Raw genomic sequence first — 14,101 nt, 5'->3', positions numbered from 1 at the left:
TGCTCCCACTTTCTATCAACAGCTGCTAATCACCAGGTAGTATTCTAACTGTTCCACCTACAGAGGTGCTGTGTGATTCCCCCAAACCACTGCACTAAGGAAACAGGCCCAGAGAGCAGTGCAGTCTTGGGGCAGCTTCCAGCCTCACACTGAACTTTCAACATGAGCCTGGCCCTGTTCTCTCTCATCTGTCTCTGAAAAGAAAGGGCTAGAGTAATGGCGCTGGGGGTGACATTTAATGAAGACTTTAATGAAACTGGAGGGAGGGACACAAACAGGAGAAGAGTGATGGGCATAGGCTTGGGGCCCGCAGGGGCTGGGCAAGGGCAGGGTAGGGGGCCCTCCTCTTCCCCAAAGCGACCCTCCCCCAGTCATTCCACTGACGGGGGCAGTAGGGAGGTGGAGCCATAAATACATCCAGAATCTCAGAGGCCAGGGGCAGGAGGAGTGGCCAGGGTCTCATAGAGGGGGCAGGGGCAAGCCTGGGCCACCCTTGTCTGGGGGCCCTGGCTCCTTGGGTGGCCGGGGTGGTCCTGGGGGATCCCCTGGCTTGCGGCCGTGCTTGCGGAAGTAGCGGTAGCGCTGGACGTAGGCCCGCACCAGGTTGCTCACCTTCACGGGGTTGATTTCCCCACTTTTGCTGTGGCAGATCTGGGGAGCCAGGAGTACCTGAGTCACCACCACCCAAGCCACTCCCACTATGATCCGCCAAGCGTATCAGGGGCCCCAGCAAACCCTGTCCTCCACCTCCCCTCCCTGTCCACATGCCTCGGACCCCATGCCCCACCTTGTGGACAGCCTTCCTCAGGATGTCCTTGTATTCCTCCTTGGTGATATCCTTCTTCTGGTAGTATGGCTTGATGGCCAGCTTTACCTCCTCCACTGCCCGCTCCTGCGTGTGCAGCTTCTTCAGGTACTGGCAGGAGGTGACAAGGCAGGAGAGACAGTGAGGACCCCAGGCCTGCTCACTTCCACCGCCCAGCTGAGCCATCCTTGGAAGTGTACCCCTCTACAGTCATCCCCCATGACCATGACACATGTCCCCTGTCCTGCCCCAGTCCAGTGGGGAGATAAATGTCAGGCCCGAGATGGTAACTTTAATCCGACTGTGCAGGGCTCACTCTGGCAGCAGGAAACTGACTCACAGCTCTAGGGCAGGCAGTGGGGACCCGGCCTGGGCTTTGTGAGCCCTGCTCTGGCTCCTGATGGACAGGGGACCAAAGGGGCTGAAGGGATACTCAAAGGTTGGGGAGAGCAGAGCTCAAGTGCGGAGACAGCACCATGACACTGGAATCCTGCTTCACTGCCACCACCACTGGTTCATCTGAAACATGCGACAGCACCCATGGGGAGGCCAGGCCACAGCCACACACGGGTCAGTCGAGGGACAGTCAGTGCACAGGGAACTGTACGTCCCCTGCCTTGCAGGTCCTTGCAAAACCAGATGGGAGGGGCTGGGGATTTAGCTCAGCGGCATAAGCGCCTGCCTTGCAAGCAGGCAGTCGTGAGTTCGATCCCTGGTACTGATAAAAAGGAAAAAGACCAAAAAAAAAAAAAACCAGATGGGATCAGCTTGGATATAGTGGCACATACCTATAATCCTAGCACTGGGGAGGCTGAGGCAGGAAGGTCATTACAAATTTGAGGTTACCTTGGGCTACACAGTGAGTGCAAGACCAGCCTGAACTACATGAGACACTGCCTCAGAAAAAAAAAAAAAAAAAAAAAAAACCAATGGGACTCTCCAGCGCTTCAGCATCAAGAGGGGAGCAGGCCCTCTTCAGACTCCACAGTCCCTTGTCACCTCCTGAGCCGGCACATGTGGCGGTCTCGGAGCCAGAGAGTGATAGCAGACGAGTCCTGGGACGAGTCCCCCAGTAAGGCGTTGCTCCCCGACACCCATCCCAGAGCTGCAGTGGGAGACAAGGGCAGTGAACAGACCAGGCAGGGAGCCAGGGGACCTCTGCAGGATTCTTACTGTCCCCAGCCTGCAGCTCGTGCCATGGTCCTGCCTCCATGACTCCCGAGGGGCCCTCAGGCTGTGTCAGCTTTCCCTCTGGTGCTCTCCAAGAGGCAGGTAAGGGTGGGTGATGCCACGTACTGGTTCTGCAGGGGCTGCTGGGCAGGAACTGGGTCATCGGCCCCGTCTCTGGGAGCCAGAGGTAGTACAGACAGAGGCCTAGGTCTGTGAGTGCTGGGTAGCTGTTCTCCATCTCACAAGAGGTTTTCTTCTTTTTTCCTTTCTTTTCAAAACCACCCTATCCTACCTCTATCATGATGGTGAGGAGAGAACAACTGGTGATTGAGGGATCGACATACGGAGGTACATGTCTGGACATGGGTATGTTTAGACACACTAATGTCTAATATTTTGTTTCACACATACCAGGCATAGTGACACACACCTGTGATCCCAGCACTCAGGAGGTTGAGGCAGGAGGATCATTGTGAGTTCAAAGCCAGTCTGAGCTACATGAGTTCAAGATCGGCCTGCACTTGTATAGCAAGACCTTGTCTCAATAAATACTCAAACTTGTTCTTCACTCTTTCTCCACTCATCCATCCCAACAGAACTTTTGTTCCTTATAACATGACTAATCCACCTCTCCCAAAGCCAACTCACCTTGTCTGTGTCCCCACGTCCCTCGGAGCTACTGCTGCCCTCTCTCTTGTCAGACGCAGCAGCCAGCCCAGTGGGGGTGGGTGGGGTAGAGCCACAGCCCCCTAGAGGGAGGCTGCCAGGAAGCAGGTAGCTAGAAGGGCCAGGGGGCAAACCCAGAGAGGTGGGCACAGGAGCTGGAGTCACCCCCAAACTTGAGGGTGGCTTCCGGTGGCTGAGGATCTGTGGGAAAAGGGGGCAATGAGCAAAAGTGGAAGGGAACATGGTTCCTACCCTAATTTCCCAACAGTCCAGGGCAACAGGCTTCACTTCTGGCTAATACCTTGCCCCAAGGCCTGCTGGGAGTTGTAGTTCCTCTCCTAACCCAAGGCAATGGACAATAGAAGGAATTGTGAGGACTCTTCCCCACAGAAGCACACCTGGTTGGTGGCCTGGATCAGCTCCTGGGCCTTTGCTCGGCTGGCCAAATTGGCCTCTTCCATCTTGAAGAGAAGTGCAGTCACTACAGGAGGCAGAGAAGAGTGGTCAGGAGGAGATAATAAGAGTTGGTGGCCTGGCCCTCTGCTGCCAGCTCCCACACTAGGTTCCCTCTAGGAAAAAAGAGACTGGCCACTAACAGTCACCTTGTCCCTTGAATGGTCTTAGGACTCGAGATATATAATGCTGCAAGAGGATGAATGGTACCAGAGTCACTGAGTGATAAAATGCTGGCAGGATTTGGGATTCTATCCCCTTCTTGTGGGGTCTGACATAAGCTATGGCAGCCCTGCCCCACTCACGCTTTGAAGGGCCCTTCTGTCCTAGTCGGCCCTTGGCACACCCCAGCCCCGTGTTACTGAGCTGGCCATCAGCTGTCTGCACCCACTATCTCTCCCAGCCCCAAGGGAACTTGTAGGGGGACCTAAGCGGAGCACCCTGTCACTAGGTACTACCCCTTCAGGGACCTCTCAGGGACACTCACAGGCCAGAACACCACTGGTAGTACAGTCCACACCAGCCGGTAGATTCCAGGGCATGGGTGGGGGCAGCGTGGGCAGCTGGGAGACACGGGTGGCTGGCCCATCCTCTGCCCCCGAGTCTCCAGCGGTGGACCCTGCACTGGGAGCCGCGCTCGGGGCAACTGGAGCTGTGCTGGTGGCAGTGGTGGTTGCAGGCTGCTGCTGCTCCTCCTCTTCCTCCTCTTCTTCCTCTTCCTCCTCCTCCTCCTCCACCCCACCTCGGACCCCAGCTTCCTCAGCGGCCTCCTCAGGCAAGAAGGAGACCTCAGGGGTCTTGCAGCTGCTGTCCACAGTCTGTGAGTCCGGGGTGAGCGCTGGGGGCGGAGGGACTGCCTTGGGGGGAGGAGTGCTAGGGGCCTTGGCCACCCGCTCTTCCCCAGACCAAGAAGTCTCCTCAGCCCCCTTGGCTCCCGCTGCCTGGCTGCAACTGTCCGCCTTGGACTTCTTCAGCAACACTGGGCCCCCGCTGGCCCCGCTGCTTCCCCCACTGCGGATCTTTTTCCTGGTCTTAGATGGCTTGGTCTTTCCCTTGGTCCCCTTGGCTTTCTTGGCCCCAGCCTTGGCTTTGACCTTGGTCTTTTTGGGCTTGGTGCTGCCTGGTGCAGCTTTGGCCACCTCCGCGGGAGCCCGCTCATCAGGCTTGAGGAAGGGGGAGCGGCTCTCTCGGTCACGGCTGAATTTGACCCCAATGGAGCCCAGGCCAGTGGAGGCAGAATCCTTGGCTGGCGTGGTGCTGCTGACGCCCTCCCGAATGAGCACGGCCACCTTGGATTGCAGCTTCACCTTCCGGGAGGAGCAGGAGGACGACGAGGACGAGGAGCCTGAGCCACTGCTGATTGGTGGCTTCGGCGGGGGCCCTGAGGAAGGTGCTGACTCTTTGGGAGGCCGGACCTTCTTAGACGACCTGTCCCTGTCCCTGTCCCGGTCCCCACTATCCATGGCCTTCCTGCGCGAACCCTTCTCCCGGGAAGAGGAAGAGGAGGAGGCCGCCCCTGAGCGCCTGCGATCCTTTTCGCTGCTCTTGCCCCCGCGCTCCTCCCCGCTCAGTCCCTCTGAGTCGTACAGAACCTCGCGCTTGGGTGAGGCGGCAGGCACCGGGGAGGGTCCTCGGGGGTCCGACTTGTCAAGCCGGCCCACCGTGATGGTCCGCTTGATGGCAAACAGATCGTGGTCCGTGAGGTCCTGTATGGAGGGCGGCACAGCGCCCCTGCGGCGGCTATCCCGCTCCCCACCAGCGGAAGAGCCCAAGGGTTGTTGCGCGGGTACCGGGGTCTTATCCCCGGCGTCCCCTGACCGCTTCTCACCCCGGGACCGCGACCGCTTCTTCTTCTTCTTGCTGCTGCCGCCATCCCGGTGTTTGCCGCGGTGCCGCTCACGCCTGGAGGACGACGAGGACGAAGTGGCCGGGGGTGGGGAGGCAGAGCGCCGCCGTCGGCGCCGCTTCTCCCGGGACCGAGACCTACGGCTGCTCCCACGGCGGCGATCGGAGCTGCGTGAGCGGCGGCGGGCGGAACGCGAGCGAGACCGCGAGCGCGAGCGGGAGCGACGACGGGCGGAGGACGAGGCGTGGGAGCCAGGCTTGTGGTCCCGCGAGCGGTGCTTCTTGGAGTCCCAGGGCGAGGCGGGGGTGGGTGGCGCGGGATGGGCGCCCGACGAAGAGGATGAGGCGGCCTCCTTGGGCTCCCCGCCGCTGCGCTTCCGCTCCCGCCGCGACTTCTTGCGCGTGGGCTGCCCCGTGGCTGTGGCGGCGGCGGCAGCGGCAGCGGCAGCAGCAGCAGCAGTAGCAGCAGCAGCAGCAGCAGCAGCAGCAGGGGCGGGAACCACGGGCGGGGACGGCGAGCGCTGACGGTAGCGCTCCCGCCGCTGCGTGAGGATCTTCCGGCGTAGGTCCAGGCCGCCCCAGCGTGTGTCGGCTGCGGGGGGCGCGGGTGCTGGCGCTGGCTCACCCAGGTCCACCTGCAGCGCGCCCTCCCCGTCGGACTCTGCGTGCAGGGACAGGAAGTCGTCGCCCTCTGGGGCCCGGGCCGCCGGGGGCTGTGGAAGGGGCTGTGCTGCGGTGGCTGCCACAGAGGCAGGGGGCGGACGGGCAGCCCGGGCCCCGGCCCGGAACAGGGACACGGCCACGCGGGGCTCCTCCTCCGGTTGCACGATCTCGCCCTCCTCGATCTCCGAGTCGGGGGGCGGCAACAGGGGTGGTGGGTGTGCAGCTCCACCAGCGGTGACCACCTCCACAGAGACTTTGCCTTCCCGACAGGCCTCCGCCTCGGTCCCCACCACAAAAACACGGCGGCGAGTGGCAGCCTCAGCTCGGGTGGAGTCAGCCTGGGGCGGCGTTCCAGGGGCGGGCGCTGGCTGAGGGGGCTGGGGCTCCGGGCGCGGGCTCTCATCCCCAGGGAAGTCCTGGCTCAGGCTGTTGTCATCGTAGATGCCTGCCAGGGTCTCCGAGATGCGGCTGATGCTTTGCGACAGGCCTTCCTCCTCTTCTTCCTCCTCTTCCTCTTCCTCCTCTTCCTCTTCCTCCTCCTCCTCTTCTTCGGGAGAGGGGGTTCCCGCCGAGGAGCTGGGATTGGAGCCCGTGGGTTCGAAAGGGTCGTACTTTTGCTCCGGAGCAGGGGGTGGGGAATAGGCCTCGTCCGTGGGGTGGAAGGGGTCATAGATGTCGAATCGGGGGGCAGGTGGGGCTGGGGGAGCAGGGGGTGGAGGGGGTGGAGGAGGGGAAGGGGAGGATGAAGAGGGGGAAGGGGAAGGGGAGGAGGAAGCAGAGGAGGGCGCAGGGGGCGGGGCAGGGCCCCCATCTCCTGTGCCCAAGGTGAGGAGGTGGCGGGCACAGGTGGGTGGAGAAGAGTGAGACTGTGGAGAAACTGCAAAAGAACAGGGCAGACAGAGATGCGGTCAGGGCCATGCTCCACCTGGCCATCCCCCAATGCAGGATCTCCAAAGGACCAGGTAGGGGCCTGTGACGTGCATGCCATCAGGAGGGCCTGTGCCCTGTCAGACACAAGAGAGTAAGCAGGGAGCCATCGGGGTGAGGCCAATGTGAGCAGAGCCTGCACCCCACATCCAGATCCCAGGCCCCACAGACTGGCCCTGAAGCCCAAGAACTGCCCCAAGCAGAGGCAGCGATGCCATCAGAGCAGACAGGCTGGGGAGGAAGGCCTGGGTTTGCACCCAGGTTTCTCCCATTCTGTGCAGAGGAGACTGTGAAGCTGGGGCCAGGGGGTTTGTGTCTAGGTCCCTCCCAGCTCCCCACACTCATGAGCCCAAGCTGCTCCTTGACAGCCAGGACAGGCCAGCCTCCACATCACCTCCTTAGCTGGCTCCCAGGCCGGACCCCTGTGCCCTGCATATTACATCCTCAGTGCCAGTTGCACAAGTGGAGGCAGATGACCCAGGCCATGCCACACCAAGGAGCCAGACGGGATCTGGGCACACACCCCAGCACATGTGCCTCCCTCCCTTTGCCAAGGGCTCCAGCTCCACTGGGTGAGCACAGAAGCAGGAGGCAAAGGGCTTCCCTAGGGCAGCTCCCAGAGCCATGGCCTGATTTCCAGCCCTTCTCAGTAATGTGACCACCTATCTGCCTCAATTTCCTCACTTTTAAAACAGGAGCTTATGCATTCATTCAACACATTTTTACCAATGCCCTATTTTACATCAAGCTGTGTTCTGGAGCATAGGAAAGTGGCAAGCAAAGGACAGTGGCCTCTCTTTTTGGGCAGGGGCTCACACGAAGAGGAGCACAAGGATGGCTACCAAGAGTCAAGTTGGGTAATATGCCTCAGCGACATAAATGCCTGCCTCACAAGCACTAGGTTGTGAGTTCTATTCCCGGTACCAAAAAAAAAAGCCAAATGGACGGACTATGAGCTGCTGAGAGCCCTGGAGAAGGAAGCAGGGAATGGTGACCATGACAATGACAGTGTCACTGCAGGTGACTGACATGAAGATGCAAAGAGCTTCAGTGAGCGGCACCAGAGCCTGGCACCCCATGGGCACCAGAGAGGTGCATGCCCACTTCCCTCGATGTGCTCACCTCTGTCTGCAGCACAGCCAGTCTACAGACGGCAGAATGCCCTTTCCCAAAGGATTTTGGTACAGACAGGATTATGGGGCCTTTTCTTTTCCCCTAGGTCTTTCTTTTTCCCAAAGAAAAAAATGATCACTCAGCATAAGCACAGCACGGCCAGGGCTGAGTGAGGTGGCACACACCTGTGTGCCTGCTACACAGGAGGCTGAGGCAGGAGGATATTCTGAGGCCACGAATTGGAGGCCAGTCTGGGCAGACCTCATTTCAAATAAACAAAGAAAAAAAATGGGCTGGGGTGCCACTCAGTGGTAGAGCCCTTGCCTAACATGCATAAGCCTTGGGCCTGATCCTAGACATTAGGAAAAATAAATACATAATAAAAAATATAACATAAGCCCAGAGTCACCTGAATACAACTATCACGTTCCAGATACCGCTATATCATTCTAAAGCCTGGGGTCAAAGCTGGTATTCATCCTGTTTTGTCAATAAAGTTTTATTGGAATACTGCCTGCCCACTGGTTTACTTGTGGCCTCAAAGTCTAAGAAAAATTCCAAAACAATTTTATAGGTCCTGAGCACCACATTTCCTATAACTCCTGATAACTCATAACTGTTAAAAATAAAAAGGTATGGGCTGGGGATTTAGCTCAGTGGCATGAATGCCTGCCTGGCAAACACAAGGTCGTGAGTTCGATCCCCAGTACCGCCAAAAAAAATAAAAAATAAAAAGGCAAAACCAGGGACCAGGGATTTAGCTCAGCAGCACAGTACCTGCCTGGCAAGCAGGAAGTCATGAGTTCGATCCCTGGTCCCCCTCTCAAAAAAAAAGGTACAAGCCCACACCTATAATCCCAGCACTCAGGAGGCTGAGACAGGAGGATCACCATGAATTTGAGGCCAACCTGGGCTATGTAGTGAGTTCAAAGCCAGCATGAACTACATAGTGAAACCCTCTCAAAAAATAAAACAACGTGGCAAAAAGTAAGCCTGACCTGACACATGGAGGTGTACAAGCCACGCTCTTCAGGGAACTGGCAGTCAAGGCTGCTGCAGCCACACCTGAGCTAAACAAATCTTCCTCTCCACTCCCCTTCCCAACCTGTATGTACACACAAAGGGGATCTAAACTCACAGGAGTCCTGAGAATCATTAGTACATCTTGCTAAACATGCAAATTCCCAGACGGGTATGGTGATGCACACCCATAATCCCAGCCTTTTGGGTGGCTGAGGCAGGACTGCAAACTCCAACCCAGCCTGAGCAACTCACCAAAACCCTGTCTCAAAACAATAAAATACAGTGCAGTGCAAAGGCCCTGGGTTCAAACCCCAAGTCCACACAAACAAAGCAAATTCCCTCTACTCCAGTGCACACACCCTTCAGAATGAGAACTGTCAGGCTGGGCCCAGGGACACGCACACTCACAGGTGATTCGGATCAAGTGCAGACTTGAGAAGCACAGTGCCGGCCCGGGGGCAGGCACTGTAAGCCCAGGGCTCAGGAGCAGGCTCCTCCTTACACAATGTACACTGAAGTGATCAAACACGTGCGCATCACACACAGACACACCGCAGCTCGAGGCCCAGGGCCACCACTAGCATCTGGCTCCACAACCTTAAGCAAATGATTTCCTAGCTCCAGGCTCCTCCCTGTTCTGGAAAATGGAGACACTGGAGGACCCCCTCCTGGGGACATGATACTAACACAGCCCTGGCCATCATGTACTCGATAACCTGACATGACCCTGTCATGTCAATTCTTATATATGTCTACACACATATGGCTTCAGAGCATCCTGATTACAAAGAGAAAGCTGTTTGTCCACAGACTACAATGGCAACCACCATGGCAACTGAAACTAGCTACCTCCTGCACTACTCCTTGGCCACTTGCCCAGCTCCACCAGCCCCACATACCCATTTTGCCCATCCTCCAGGCCCTGAGATGGGGCAGCAGGCTGGGCACAGGTAGCGGGATGGGGTCCCTGTCCCCAATTCGGACCTCGGCCACCAGCTCCAGCATGTCCTCACTTCTGCAAGGTAAAGGGGGATGGGTGAGCCTAAGGGGGTAGGGGGAGCAGCTTTCCAGACCGGGGAAGCCCCTACTCCAAACCCCTCCAGCTCCTCACTCGCCAGGCCGCAGGTCCAGAGGGCTGGGAACCCAGGTATCTGGGGGGTCCAGGACGCTCATCAGCCCTGCAAGGAAGCTGTCAGCAGCCAGGTCCAGCACCTGCAATAGACCAGCAGGGAGGACTCATAAATAATACTACCCCAGACCTGATGCTCAGGAAGCCACACTCTGAGCCCCCAAGAAAACTCAGGGAACCAAGCTCTTCCCTTCAGGATTCCCAGACTGGCTCAAACTCCAACGCAGTCCCTTCTCAGGCCCAGATTGGTCCCCCAAAGCCCTCCTTCTCCAGACCCAGAGAAGTGATCACCCAGGCCCTCCTACTCACAGTAGCTGTGTCAGTGCCCAATTCCTGGGGACGAGGCTCTGTCCGTGGGCTCCGGCAGCACCTCCACTGAAGGCCATGACACCGAGAGGTATCTGGAGAGAGAGATTTGCATGGGGGAACTGAAGACAGAGGACAAGATGCAGGGACCCCATGAGGGACAGGAAAGAAGGGCCTGGACCACTGCTTGATGCTGGACCCACATCCTGCCTCCTGACTCAGGCCCCCAAAGCTGCCCTAGACCCCTTTATGGGCTTCGACTCTCACCAGTTCACCCTCCTATCCACCTGCAAGATGAAATCCTCACATTTCAGCTCAGCATTCAAGGCCTGCTATGACCTGGTCCCCACAGACCTCTCTGGTTCTCCCAGATGCCCCACCACCCTGCAAGCCAGTCCTGATAAGTGCCACGCTGTCCCCGAACTGGGCCCTGTGCCACAGCCCACTACTCTTCTGCCCAGAAGGCTTAGCCTCATTGGACAAAGCTCATGTGTCCATGGAGAACTGGGTCATGTCACCCCTCTAGCAGCCACCCGCCAGCCCGCCTCCCTCCAGACTCGCTGAGGAGCCTCCTGCGCGCCCCCTCGAAGTACCTCAGGCCACAGGGCTACTGCTGCGTCCCCCTCTCCCCTGCACTGGACTTTGGACCCCTTAGAGACAGCCATGGTACTGTACCACTTTTGGATCCCTGTGCCCATGAAAGGCACGGATGAGATGAGGGTGAGGGATAGGGCTGAGAGAAGTGCAACTCACCCTACCTTTTTCATTCGGCAGATCTGCCTGCAGGGAGCTCCCCATGGCCTGCTGAATGGCCCGCTGTGGGAAGAATGAAAAGAACCAATTCGGGCGTCTCCTGCAAAGGAGCCCGTGCCACCTCTGCTCCTTGTGAGACAAGCATGCTAGATAGCCCTGCAGCCAGGCCAGGCCTCAGCCCCTCTGCTCCTCCCTCAACCCCAGGTATCCAGTGGCCTCACCAGGATAAAGGCAGAAGGAGAAAGTGTGGGGTCCCTGTCAGGTGGCCCATCGCCTCGGTCCTCGCCTGACTCCTCTGCCTTCCTTCGAGACTCATCTTCTTCCTCCATGGTTACCTGGTTGGGGGGAGGACAGCTGGAGCTGAGGCTGGGGAGGGTACAGGAGCAGGCCTCTGACACTGCCTAATGGCATGCTTTTCAGCAACCCGCCTCAACCCAGGCCACCATGTCTTTGGGCCCCAGTGGACCCAAAGGGAACGGAGCAGTTAGTTTTCTTCCTTTGTCTGGATTTTGGCCACCTCCTCTGCCAGCGGGAGGCCTTGTCTGCTGCCCACTGCTCCTGACAGGTCTCGCTGCTTTCCTTATGGGGTACAGACCCATCCTCACAACATTCTTCCGTTACACTGTGATTGCAAAGCGTGTTCCATGCCCCATAAACCCACCTTTGCCAAACTGAGGTCTGTACCAGCATGCTGGTTGGCATTTAATGCCAGCTACTGCACAGCCGCATGGGGCATCAATCATCCTCAATAAGGAAGCAAATAACTTTTCTTTATACACACAAAAGACGGAAGCAGGACAGAATGCTCTGCAGAGCCCCTACGCCACTTTTAACACAAAACCACTAAATTTCAGAAAGGCATGCTGTCCCACAAACCCTGTGGGAGCTCGTACCTGTCACCTTGCCATCACACACCTGTATGGTTGTGTGACCACAACCTGGGTGATGCTGCAGAAATTCTTAGGGTCAATCCACCCAGGGAGGCAGCTGAAAAGTGCATGCTGTGGAATGGTGGATGTTTGGATAAGAGCTTGAGAAATTAGCAATATGGTGCAAATTTCCACAGTCAAATTTGCTAATGAGAAAAAGAATACCTAATGTATTCCTTGAAAGCTTCAAAATCCCTAAGCTACACTGGATGTGTTTCTCTGTAAATGGCAAAGTTGTATCTATCTGCACAATGGCTGTGAGACTTTAAAAGCCACACACTGATCAGCACATCTGAAGGCCTTAAAGCACAGAAAAGTCACTATTACCAGTTCTTAATATTCCGGTTTCCCCTACATCCCCTCCCCCCCCACACACACACACACTTCCCCTGCTGCACTTAGGCAAAGAAAAGAACTAGGCCCTGGTCTCTATCCTAGCGCAGATTTTTAAGCCTGTGTCCAAGCTTCCACACTGGCAATCAGTCTCCCAGGTCTCTAAATCTTTCAGCCTCTTCCCTAACTCCCTGAAGACACAGCCCAGCTTAGCCTCTCACACCCTGGTCTCTCCAGGCAATATTCAGTACCCTCCAGGCCTGCACATAGCACCCAGGCCTGAGGCTGCTCTTCAGCACCTTCTGGGAGGTGCTTACCTAGCACAGAGACTGAGTATCACAAGCTCTGTCAAGACCTGGCCCAACCTTGGGGAACCCCAGACAAACTACAGCACAGGAGATGCTCTCCACTTCTTGGCCTTTGTAGATGCCAGAAGGCTCTGCTCACCCTGCAAGGTCCCTCTAGATGAGTGGTACCCAAACTCCCAGGTATGGGAGCAGTTTAGAGGTTCATAAATAGTCTAGGTACAAAAAGTAAATAGAATACAATCAAAAGATTTTGAAAAGTACAGCACTAAATGACTCTAAAAGACCCTACAGACCTTCTCAGACTTGGGTGGGTAATTCACTCTCTCTAGCCCCAGGAGAAAGCATTTTAAAAGGCAATTTGAATTACTTTTTAGAGACTAAGTACATTTTGAACTAGGCAAAATTTCCAATGCTCTCTTTTTGTATTATTTTCCACAGATTTATCTGATCCCCAAAAGGATTCGAATTTGTTCTAAGCATCCTCACAATCACATCAAATCCACCTAGATGGTTCCAGCTCCTTCTAACTACCCCAAGCCTCCTGTCACCCACATCAGACACTTTCTAAATCTTGGAGACCTATCTGCTGCTTTCGGTACATCACAGTATAACCTCCACTTTGGTGAGCACATCTCATCCCTGCAGGTGGCCCTGAAAGACTTTCTAACCCTTGAAGAGTTGTTCCAGGCCCAGAAATGGCTCCAGACCTATGCAGACCAGTAGCATCCACAGGCCAGCCCATGTAGACACTTCCGAGCCCTTCCAGACGTACCCCAGCAATCTGAGGTGGCTCTGCAGACACTCCTCGGTTCTTGCAGACCTCCTTCAACCCCAGGAGACGGCTCAAGATCTCAAGATGGCCCCAAAATCCTCTAAGCAGAGTCTAGGCTCTGGTCGGCCCATAAAGGCGATGCACAGCGCCTACTGACACGATCCAGGTCAGCTACGTGATGCAGGCCAGGCCCCAGGCTCAGTCCAGGCCCGCTGGACGCCCCCAGTCCGCTCAGGGATGCTGTAGACGCCCCCTGGCACCCACAGATGCTTTCTGGGGGCCTAAGAAGGCCCCCGTTTGGCGCCAGACTTCACCCCCACTGCCAGGTTTGAGACTGGCCCGTTAAGCCCTCCAGGCCCCCTGGCGTAAGGGGAGTACCCAGGGACAACTAGGGACCCGACTTTTCCCCGCCCACCCCAATAGGCCGGAGCCCCGCGGCCCGGACCGCCGCCGCCATCTTACCCCGCCGCTCGGGCTGCGGCTCCAGCCCCGGCGCGGGGCGGGGCGGGATAGGGCGGGGCTCGCGAGCAGAGGAGGTGTGGGGCGGAGCTAAAATGCCGCCGAGCTTGCCGGGATTTCAAGTACCGAGCATGGGGCACTGAAGGCTACAGGAAGGTGAGAGGACTCATTTTCCCAGGAGTCAAAGGAGTATATGGGGCGGGGCACTGGCAATGCACGCCGGGATGCGTAGTCCAGGTACCGTCTCAGTCGCGCGGGGACAGGGAAGGAGTGAAGTTAAGTGGGCGGGGTTGCTATAGCCCGCGGTGAAATCCCACAATTCTTTGCGCGCGCGGGGAAAGGGCGGCGGAACAGGAAGTGATGCAAAAAGTCCAGCAGAACAGATGCAAGGGAACTGTAGTCCCACAAAGTGAGTTGGACTGTTTGGGCATTGCCCCGCTCACGTTC

The 14,101-nt window shown here is 57.2% G+C and overlaps 1 protein-coding gene across 3 annotated transcripts; it reads right to left on the bottom strand.

The window, feature by feature from the left end:
• Positions 1 to 229: 229 nt before the first annotated feature.
• Scaf1 (SR-related CTD associated factor 1) lies at positions 230 to 13,791 on the bottom strand. Of its 3 annotated transcripts, XM_063253128.1 has the most exons (12): positions 13,658 to 13,738; positions 13,196 to 13,344; positions 11,075 to 11,188; positions 10,859 to 10,916; positions 10,104 to 10,195; positions 9,777 to 9,877; positions 9,565 to 9,680; positions 3,582 to 6,479; positions 3,040 to 3,122; positions 2,624 to 2,842; positions 788 to 916; positions 230 to 651 (listed from the first exon to the last, which is right to left on the bottom strand). In XM_063253128.1, exons 3-12 carry the CDS (start codon positions 11,180 to 11,182, stop codon positions 460 to 462), a joined length of 3,996 nt encoding a protein of 1,331 aa, XP_063109198.1. In that variant the 5' UTR covers positions 11,183 to 11,188; positions 13,196 to 13,344; positions 13,658 to 13,738; the 3' UTR covers positions 230 to 459. The 3 variants fall into 3 exon arrangements, with proteins under 3 accessions (XP_063109198.1, XP_023418958.2, XP_063109199.1); XM_023563190.2 differs by lacking the exon at positions 13,196 to 13,344 and having other exon boundaries at positions 13,658 to 13,791; XM_063253129.1 differs by lacking the exons at positions 230 to 651; positions 788 to 916; positions 13,658 to 13,738 and having other exon boundaries at positions 2,671 to 2,842; positions 2,943 to 3,122; positions 13,196 to 13,638.
• Positions 13,792 to 14,101: the final 310 nt, after the last annotated feature.

This window comes from Cavia porcellus, unplaced genomic scaffold (genome assembly GCF_034190915.1).
Source record: "Cavia porcellus strain 051 isolate PalLab524CR breed Dunkin Hartley unplaced genomic scaffold, mCavPor4.1 scaffold_7, whole genome shotgun sequence".
NCBI classification, from domain to species: Eukaryota; Metazoa; Chordata; class Mammalia; order Rodentia; family Caviidae; genus Cavia; species Cavia porcellus.
The sequence above is the reverse complement of the archived record's forward strand: the minus strand, read 5'-3'. Positions and strand labels throughout refer to the sequence as shown.

Coding starts and splice junctions, on each gene's coding strand:
- Scaf1 (XM_023563190.2), bottom strand. CDS start 11,182: ATGGAGGAAGAAGATGAGTCTCGAAGGAAGGCAGAGGAGTCAGGCGAG. Junction 6,480..9,564: donor CTGGAGGATGGGCAAAATGG/GTATGTGGGGCT, acceptor GTTCTTTTGCAG/TTTCTCCACAGTCTCACTCT. Junction 3,123..3,581: donor TACCAGTGGTGTTCTGGCCT/GTGAGTGTCCCT, acceptor TGCCTCCTGTAG/TGACTGCACTTCTCTTCAAG.